A 10,041-nucleotide genomic window follows, 5' to 3' on the forward strand; every position below is an offset into this window, starting at 1 on the left:
TGACTGGTTATTATTGTTATATTTTTGTCATTTATTCATTTACAAAATGTTTATCCTGCCATTTTGCCCAATCAGGGGCACCAACATGGCTAACAATTAAAAACAAACTATTATAAAAATACATCATAAAACCAAAATACAAATATAAGACATAGGCAACAATTAAAACATAAGGCAAGGGTAATTGAGGATAAAATGGAGAAGGGCAGAACAATTTTGTAAGCCACTTTGATTACCCACTAAGGAGGAAAGTGGAGTTTGAACTGGTCTATACTACAGTGTATAACTCACGTTGCCTGTTGCTGTAAGTAGGAACATACTTTGTAATTTTTGCATCATTTAGCAATATGTATACTTTGCTTCAGTTCTATTTCCAGATTTCAGGTTGGTCCCAGACTTCTACTATACAAATCCTATTGCATTGCTGTATTGTATGTCCCATCCCATTGTTTGCATTGACTTACTCTGTGCAATCCTCTTTGAATCCCAGGGGGAAAGGCAGACTACAAAAAATGCAAATACATAAATAAATACACAAATTTTAGTATGATTCATAAACCATCAATATCAAATAGACAAGTGGAAGGAGGGAAGAATGAAACGCAAAATGTCTGTCTCTAGTTCTAGAGTGGGCTGAGTTGTCAATGATGTCCATGCCTTTGGATATAAACGGCTTCCCTTCTCTAGCAGTCGCTGTCTGTATCCAGTCAAGGTGGCTGAAGACAAGAGTGTAGATTGCAGGACTCTCCTCTCCTCCGCAGCTGTTTCTCTGGCTGGCTATTCCGACTACAAACCACTGCACGATGATCTCTCCATAGGTACAAACCAAAGGCCCTCCACTGTCACCCTGGGAAGGGGGGAAATAGGGGCACAATGTAAATAATTTGGAATCACGCAGTCTCCTTGAACTGGAGGGACATACAAGGCTTGTGGAAAAGCCCAGCTGTGTTTTGGAAGGCAGAACTGAAGGATGACCAATCTGTAATATAAAGGACCCAGATATAGTAGTTCTGATTGAAAAGTTATGGGTGGTTGCCAAGAGTATAAAAACAGAGTGCCAGTATGGTGTAGTGGTTAGAATATCAGATGCAGATTCAAATCCCGCCTCTGCCCAGGAAGTCTACTGGGTGACTTCGGCCCAGTCACACACTATCAGCCTAACTAGGATTGTTGCAAGGATAACATGGAGGAGAGAATAATATATGCTGCTTTGGAGATAGGCAGGATGAACATGAAGTAAATGAAATAAATAATCACTAAATATGGTGATCTAAAGCACTGCTCCAGGTTTCAGATTGGTTTAAAAGGGCTTTGAAGTTTATTGAAGTATAACAAATTGACTAGGGAGTATAAGCACTGAGAAATTATTGAAACAAAAAGGCCACTTTTATTTCTCAGCAGGGAGGGCGGGGTATAAATCAAATTAAACATAAACATTCTTTGGAATTGTTGTGAACATCATTCTTCAGATTTTTTGTTAAATTGGGTTAGTAATTGATTAAAATGGTTGGTTGGAGGGGGGGCGGGGACAGTAGCTTGCGTAGCTCAGCTGGGAGCTTGGGAGATGAGCAGGGCTGCCACAGTCAGTACTTGGATGGGAGACCACCAAAGAAGGATGAAGGAACTTTTAAAACCTTCAACCACATGCTGCACCCCCTGCCTGAAAAAAGAGAAATTAAGAGGGCAGCAGAGAGGGGGGAATGGAAAAGAAAAGGAAGGCAACAAATGCAATGACCAGTATAAAATAGTATGTCGAAGTGCCTCAGAACTCTGGATCTAGCAATTTCTGTAGACTTCAAGCAAGGTATGGCACAGGGCTTGCTTGGTCTTTAAAGGTGACTTGAAGGATTTAGGGAATCTTGCACGAGCCTTGCACTAGCTGTTTAGAAGCTATGGAATTAGACATTAGCAGTGACAGGATGCTAATGTCAATTGGATCATATTTAGTCTATTTCCACAGCCTCCGTGGCCACACAAGACCAATTTCATCATACCTCACAGATGCCACTACTGCTTTCCTCAGAGATGGCACACTGTATATCCTCTGTCAGCCCTTGGATGCTCTTGGAGCACAGCTTGTTGCTGATCAGGGTTGCTTCCACATCTTCTAGCATGCTGATTGCTCTTTCTTGACCACCTGCCAACATAGAGGGAAGGAAGACTGCTGGGGAATCATTCACAAAGGGTGGAGTTTAAGTCAGGGACAGATCTCACCATGCTACAGGGTCAACTTCATTGTGGTACCGCAGACTGCAAACTCAACACTCAGGAGCAGTCTGTGGCTGCTAGCAGCCATCATGAAGACCAAGTGTTCTCTCCAACCCAGTTAATTTGCTGGAACTGAACCTGGTGGCTTCAGCCAGATGGTACAACCAGATAATCTGCAGCTGGCAAAGCTGGAGCCTGGAATGCATCAGGCAGGAGGTACTGCTCTCTTGACAAGGTAAGGTGTGGAAAGCCAGGCCTCCAGTATTTAAACCAGACTTGGCTGGTCACACTGCTTCCTAATTTCAAGGGCTAATGTTGCACATCACCCACACGAAGAACTCTTAAAGAATACAGGCCCCTACACTGTTCTTTTCGTTAAATCCCAGTATCAGGCTATGAGATTCCTATTTCGACCCCCAACATTCTTAGCACTACCTATCAGGACACTATAGTGTTTTGCGTATTCATGCCATCAGGTGATCCAGCTTCATGGCTAAATGTTGATCTGGATCTGATGTCCACTTTCACCATGACCGAGAGATCATTCCCACCATAAGAACAAAAGGCCACATCCTGTTCCTGCACAAGTAACTGAGATGAGCATACGGTTGCCAGCTGGACAGAAGAAAAAGAAAGGCCTATACCTTTAATAGAAGCTTAATGTGTGAAAATGGGGAAATCAAGCTTCTTATGGCAATGCTGCAGACCAGAGAATGGTTTGAAAGTTGGGAACTCTACAAGTGCATAGTGATAGCACCAGTCACCTGTTGGTGGAAAGAAGTGTGCAGTCATGTTCTTTGGCATGTTCTTCATTGTCACTCTCTTCATAACAAGCAGTAAGTCATATGGCAGCTTTCCATTGTGTGATACATTGAGCTGGGACACACAGGAAGTATGATTTAAAATAAACTATAGCTGGCACTGTTGGGGTGGCAGTCTTGCTACAACAGCCGAAATGGTTTCTGCTGGTTTTGCAGGTAGTTGTCTGAATTTCTTTTAAGGCAGGATAAGTACCTTTTTTATGTTAGTTGCAAGGAGGTAGGTCCCAGAACCAAGGCTAAGAGAAGGCACCAAACCCAGGAGAGTCAGTAGCCAACCTGCCACAGACATCATCACATAGTCAAAAGAAAGCCAGTCCCATTGCCAAGAGTCAGAAACTCATCCTGTGCAAGATGGCAGCCACAAGACACCCAGGAAGGAAGCAAAAAGTGGGCATCAGTCAGACAGGAAACAGGAAATGTCTGTTGGCTGGGTAGCTGCTTTTAAGGAACGGAGACAGCTAAGAGAGGGAGGATCCATTCAAAGCTTGGCTGGATGGCTGGGAAGCCAGACCAGCTGGGAAGGAGTAGGAAAATGTTGCCATTTCAGTTGCCCCTTCCTACAGTCTCCAGTCTGAGCCAAAAGACTCTGCACTCCATACCCAAATCCCACCACAGTTCCCCATAAGAAGCAACAGTAGTTAGGGATGAAATGTAGTACTGGCCATGCTGGAGTTCCATCTGGTAACACATGTCTTTCCACATGTGGAGGTCATGCATCAAGGGCAGAGAAATAAACATGTTCTCTTTATTGAACTTTATGGAAGAGTTCAGCAAGATCAAAGCAATGTCATTGGCCATACTTTCACTATTGAAATCCTGATGGATGACTATCCTATCTAACGTCCGTCTTCTCTCTGGGTACCCCTTCAAGCCAACTATTATCTGGAGATCTGGAGGACTTGGGAACAAAGCAGAAAAGCAGAAGGGAGGAGAGTATCTATGAGCAGAATCAATGACCCACAGAGTTGGATAGAACTAGTTAGTCACTGGTCACATCCAGAAAGATCAATAGTCTGAGTTGGTGTAAGAATTAAAAAGAGGGGAGAAGCTTGACATCCCAAGCCACCCAGTATCTTCCTCCTAGCTGTAATTTGTAGAACCCAAGTCTAGAGCAAGTGTGGGAAAGTCTGCTTGATCATTCCCATAGGATCCATGAGTTCTAGATTATTCCAAAACCAATCCCAGCACTTCAGATACTACATCAGAAGCACAAGCCACCTGCATACCCTCAGCCCTCCCATTTCTGATGATCATGTCTTGGCTCTTGAAAAGCAAAGACTGGAACTCTGTTTGAGATGGTCTTCACATATCAGTCAGTAGGTACAAGGAAAGTGGATGATGTGGCAGGAGGCAGCAACAAAATCTGTGTGTGTGTTTGGTCTGTGGAGCTGCTAGAGGACTGGAAGCCTATGGCTGCTGGTAGTACCCCTTGCTTCTTGTTTATAGGCAGCCTTTGATACTCACATTTCCTTTGTGAAACAGTGAGCTGCAGACAAGAGCCACCAGCTGTTCAGGATCACCCCTCCACAGATACGCTCGTTGTTTGCTTCAATGCTGGCCTTCCATGGAAGCTTCTCTAATGCAGCTGCTGTTTCTTCTCTGCTTCTTTGTTCTTTCCCTAAGGTGACTTTATAGAATCACATGATGAAAAGGACATTGGTTGCATGACTTTGCTGTTCTGCTAGTCGAATGACTTTCCACTCTGCAGACTGTCACTGATTCCTCACTAGCAGTCGCTCCACCCCCAGGCTTCTGCTTTCCCTGGCTCAAGTGATCAATTCCTCAGCAGTTGCTGTGTAGGCACATTTTGACCCGCGGCTCCCTCCAATTCCCCTGGCAGCTTCCTGGTCTTGTTTTTTAGAGATCTGGAAGCTGCAAGGGAAATTGGAGGGAGCCACAGGTCAAAATGCAGCCATGCAGCAACTGGTGGAGAATCCATCTCTTGAGCCGGGGAAAGCAGAAGCCCGGGGGCAGAGCAACTGCTATTGAGGAATCAGTTTTTGGGTCTATTTTACAAATTTGGGGTGGAGATGCTGGCCTTGCCAGGGTAGTATAACTTGGCAAAGGACTCATAAATACATAAATGTGAATATGCCTTACAGCAAATCAGATCCATTAGTCCATCTAGCTTAGTACCACTTGCTGAGATGGGCAGTTGTTGCTTTGCAGAGTCTCAAGCAGAGAAAGCTCATTTCCAATGCCTTCTGCCTGAGATCCTTGAACTGCAGATGTTAGCACTGAACCTGGGATATTCTGCACACAAAGCATAGCATCGGTTACCACCAAGCCACTCGATGGGAAGGGCGGGATATAAATCCCAGATAAATAAATAAAATAAAAAAAAGCTATGGCCCCTAACCGATGTGTTACTAATGTGTTAATAAATATGTGAAGGTACCCAAAGTTAAATCAGACCACAGAATAGCACACTTTCTGCTCTAATAGCCAGCAGTTCTCTAGGGCTCATGTGGAGAAAGATACTTGCTAGCTGTGATCTTTCAATGGAAGATGTCTGGGATTGAATAGAAATTTTGGTGTGCAAAATAGAGGTTTTGTCACCAAGCTGAGAAAAGTTGGTCTTTGAGAGCCTGTGCCTTCTGGTTTCTGTGAACTGTCTATGGCCTCTTTGCATTGTGGATGTCAGTAATAAGTTTTAAAAACCAAGATGGAAAGAAATTCCACTTACTTGGATGGGAGCTTCTTATAAAGGGTACTAAAAATAGGAGAATACTAGGGAGCATTTTAGGGTTGTTTGGAAATGATTTACCACCTTCATGTTCAGACCAGAAGTAGCAAGAAACAGTCTCTTGGTGCTTCACTGTACAGGCCTGAAGTAACATCACTCAAAGCTCCTCTCACATCACTACCCTCCATGTGACATCACTTACCAGTTTGTTCAGTGCTGGCGGCATCATAATAGAATGTTGGGTCTGACTGCAACCACACAGCTTAACTTATGTTGTGAGCCGCCCTGAGCCACTTGTTGGGAAGGGCGGGATATAAATCATAAAATAAACAAACAAACAAACAAACTCCTCTGGGCAGCACCTCTGGCATTTGTTTAGATTTTATAAAGGTCATGTAGAAAATCTATAGGCTGCTTTTTCCATTGAAAAGTGGCATGCCATACAATCAAGATATTTTTAAAAACCCAGAAAGAGTAGGTGGTATCCTGTCTTAGGCTGGAGGAGCCTTCCTCTCAGCTATGATTAGGTTTGCCAAACTCCAGGTGGAGTGTGGAATTCTCCTGCAATTATAACTGGTCTCCAGACTACAGAGATCACTTCCCCTGAAAAAAACAGCAGCTTCAGAGGGTGGATTCTATGAAATCGCATCCTCACTGACCTTTCCTTCTCCAAACCCCACCTTCTCCAGACACCATCTTAGATCTTGAGGAATTTCTCAGGCTGCAGTTGGCAACTTTAGCTAAGGAGCGCTTCAATCAGTTTAATTTATTTCTTTATTTATTTGGTTAATTTATATTCTGCCCTTTCCAAGGTGGGCTTAGGACTTTCTAAACAGCTGGGGAAGTTGCTGAGAATTTCTAAGTTTGTGTGAATGTGTGATTGCTGAAAATTCTGAGTTTGTGGTTGCTGGGGAACTGCTGTTTGTTTGGTTTGAGTGGGCTGAAGGTGATTGTTGCTGATTGATTAGGAGTAGCTGTGTTCCCCACCCTCTTTGCATTATTAAGCTGCGCCTTGCCAGAGGCGCAAGCTGAAAGGCGAGAGCTAAAGGGCTCTTGGCCTGTGGCTCTTCGCCTGGGGGCTGTGTAAGGACCAGGAATCCGGATCCCTATTTTCCTTGTGTTCCCAATAAGGTAAGTTGACCCGCCAGAAGGGGAGCCACATAAACAAACATGATTTAAAAGGGGGCTGTATATTTTTAAAAAGCTATCATGAAGGTAGAATGCCAGCAGGAGGGTGGGGGCTTTCCAGTGTTTCAAAGTAGCTTATATGACCAACCCTTCCTTTATCTTTGCAGTATTCCTATGAGGTAGGGTGAGACTTCCAGAAAAGTCTTCTCAGGATTATAGCCTAGACAACTTTAAGCCAGTGATTTTCTCTCACCCTACCTCACAGGAAAATAAAAAAAGCATGACAAGGCAATTGCAATACCGTAATAACAAATAGATAATTCAGATTGGATGGGGGTAAAAATCTGATTGACCAGGCAGTGAGAAAAGACTATCATGAAAGCAGTGGAATTTGTATCTGTATACAGAGAGATACAAAGCCTTTTGTGGGGGAAAAACAGCTTTGTAAGCAAGATCATATACCGCACTTCCATTTTTATGATCAGACTGAACTAAGGCATATGTAGAAGGGTTGTGAAAGTGGAACTTTATTATTTTATTTAGGATAAAAAATATGCTACCTCTCCAGGAACCTGCTAGAAGTGGTTTACAGAATAAAAAATAATGAAAACAAAACCTTAAAAGATATTAAAATCCAGTATTAAAACAGATCATCCACAGCTTAAAACAAGTTTCTAGACTAAAACATGGTTTGGAAAAATTCTTAAGTAAAAGCCTGAGTGAGCAGAAATGTTTTGGCTTAAAGCAATGTAAGCAGCAGGTGAAGGGAAAGGCATAGCGTTAGCAGTCAGACCCCTCCTCTTGCTGAGGGGCAATTTTTAGCTAGAAAACCATTAACACCCATCTATATCTGCCTGCCTGCCTGCTGAATGCCAGTCAGAGACATGTCTGGACATATAGTTTAGAAGTGTAAGAGCGGCTGGCCAGCTAACAACCCCCTCCCCACCCTAGAGAGATGATAATTTAGGAGAAAGGGTTTCCCAAGAAGTTCTTGCCTTACCTTGGATTAATTCCATTAAGATCCAGCCTCATTTCCCCTCACCCATTTTCTCTAAGCAACACTTGACACTATTCACCAAACCTGGTAGTTTTCTCCATCCATACTTACAGGGTCATCAAGCACCATTAACACCTATAGTTCACCTCAGGTAAACACAACACGGTTTTCCAAAATCATTGTCCACCTCTGAAAAACCCATCAAGTTATGATTTTGGGAGCAAACACATCAGATTGCCCCTGGGAACAATCTTCCCTATAAGTGTGCACTCTGCTCCATAGCAGTGTGTGTTCTTGATGTCATGCCTCACACCCCTACTTGTGTGTGGGCCTTCTGCTTTTCTCTGTGAAACGCTAGTCATTTTGCTGTTGCCTCAGCATAGCTTGCTCTTCAAGACTGGTAACTGTAACTAATTTTCCTGTAATCGCTTTCTCCCATCTCCTCCCTGATTTCCTTTTAATTGGCTTGTGTATTTTATATGTGATTGTGTTTCGCCCTTTTATTCCTATTTCAATAAAATCCTTTCCAGTTGAACATCTGACTGGTTTACTTTTGAGAATTCTCTTAGGGAAAGATCTCCATATATATAGATGGAGAATCCCAGTTACCTCCTCTTGCATTGTCTTTTATAAAGCTAATTTCCCCCAATTAAACTGGAAATTGCCTCTTTGTTTAACAATAGCCAGGAGGAGGGCATAATAAAGGTGCTACTGCAGAAAACCCTTAAAGATGACCATGGAATTACACATATTGTGCAATTCTGCCAGTGGTTTTCTCTGAACTGGGGGATGGGGGGTGGGGAGGTTTCCATTCTTTTGAGGATTTGCAAAATCCAAGCTTGAACCATTTTCTCAAGTGCTTTCTAGGATAGGCAGGCTATGTATGCGTACAATATTTAAATTTTATAAATTTTATCGTTCTATAATATTTTCTAAATTTATGATCCATGTTAATTTTTTCTTCATTTTCTTGAAATGTTGGTGTGGAAAAAAAAGACTCTGATGAGTCATTCTTTAGTAAGGTTGCGATCAGTCAGAAATGCAACCTTAGACAGAGTTCTTTTGAACTGAAGTTAAATGTCAGGGGGAATGTTTGTGCTTCATCCATGATGAATATGTAGATTTTCTTTGGGCAGAAGTGCCAGAAATAGGAAACTAAAACAATGTACTATTTGCTTAAGGCTGCCAGCCTCCAAACAGCTGATCTCCAGACTACAGAGATTAGTTCCCTTGGAGAGCATGGCAGCTTCAGAGGGGAAACTCTGTGGTATACCATAGATCCTCAGTGAAATCTCTTCCCAAATTACCCCCATATCTCCAGGAATCCCCAAGGCTGGAGTTGGCAACCCAAGGTTGGGTGGACAAGAAACCTGATATAGCAGCCTTGCTGAAACTAAGCCGGTATAGGTCTGGTGCATGTCTGGCTCAGAGAACTCCTGGGACCTCTTTACACACTGCTTTGAGTTGCATAACAGAAGAAATGTGAAACACAACTAAATAAATAAAGGAGAAAGAAAAATTCAAAACAGAGCCAGTTGTTGAAGTGGTATTTACAAATTAATAAAAATTGTCAAGTATGTTTCAACTCCAATCTTCGTCAACAGTGATTATTCATCATTTTTATGAATATAAAAGGAAAACTCAGAGACTTCAAAATATTGTATCCCATAGCAATCTTCTGAAGCACATGGACCCCAAAACAAAAGCTTTAATGTTACCACATCATGTTCTCATGAAGACTATTTTTTTCTTTTCTTTTTTTGCAGGTGAAGAGGTGAGTCTTCATGAATATGCAATGAAGATAAAGACTTGAAGGCTGCCCTCTGCACAATCAATGAGTACAACCAAAAAAGGGAAGAAAACTGTGCACATGGTACAAATGTTTAAAAAATCTATAATTTAATAATACAATTGTGAGTGTTAAAATATCATTTAAAAATAACAATCTTATGGTTAAGCATATAATCTCCTAATCTCAATTTTGTGGACATCATGTTGAGTTTTTTGGTTATATCTCCACTTTGCATGAGGTACAAAGGCTATAACAAGGAAAGGAATGATGGCTTGCAAAACAACCTATTACTTTAGCTATTTAGATTCTTAACCTACCATAACATTGCAAAACAAGTCACTGAATGGATGATAAAATAAAGTGGAGAGATGGCCAAGTCCACAGCTGTTTTAGCTTTCAAAGAAATATG

At 42.2% G+C, this 10,041-nt stretch overlaps 2 protein-coding genes across 2 annotated transcripts; both read right to left on the minus strand.

Annotated features, from left to right (window-relative positions):
• Nucleotides 1-523: 523 nt before the first annotated feature.
• LOC132579585 (serine protease 55-like) lies at nt 524-2,122 on the minus strand. The gene is made up of 2 exons (XM_060250053.1): nt 1,995-2,122; nt 524-847 (listed from the first exon to the last, which is right to left on the minus strand). Exons 1-2 carry the CDS (start codon nt 2,112-2,114, stop codon nt 542-544), a joined length of 426 nt encoding a protein of 141 aa, XP_060106036.1. The 5' UTR covers nt 2,115-2,122; the 3' UTR covers nt 524-541.
• A 524-nt stretch (nt 2,123-2,646) lies between these two features.
• On the minus strand, nt 2,647-5,841 carry LOC132578310 (serine protease 55-like). The gene is made up of 4 exons (XM_060248286.1): nt 5,716-5,841; nt 4,494-4,656; nt 3,591-3,927; nt 2,647-2,823 (listed from the first exon to the last, which is right to left on the minus strand). Exons 1-4 carry the CDS (start codon nt 5,768-5,770, stop codon nt 2,647-2,649), a joined length of 732 nt encoding a protein of 243 aa, XP_060104269.1. The 5' UTR covers nt 5,771-5,841.
• Between the last annotated feature and the right edge of the window lie 4,200 nt (nt 5,842-10,041).

This window comes from Heteronotia binoei, chromosome 1 (genome assembly GCF_032191835.1).
Source record: "Heteronotia binoei isolate CCM8104 ecotype False Entrance Well chromosome 1, APGP_CSIRO_Hbin_v1, whole genome shotgun sequence".
NCBI classification, from domain to species: Eukaryota; Metazoa; Chordata; class Lepidosauria; order Squamata; family Gekkonidae; genus Heteronotia; species Heteronotia binoei.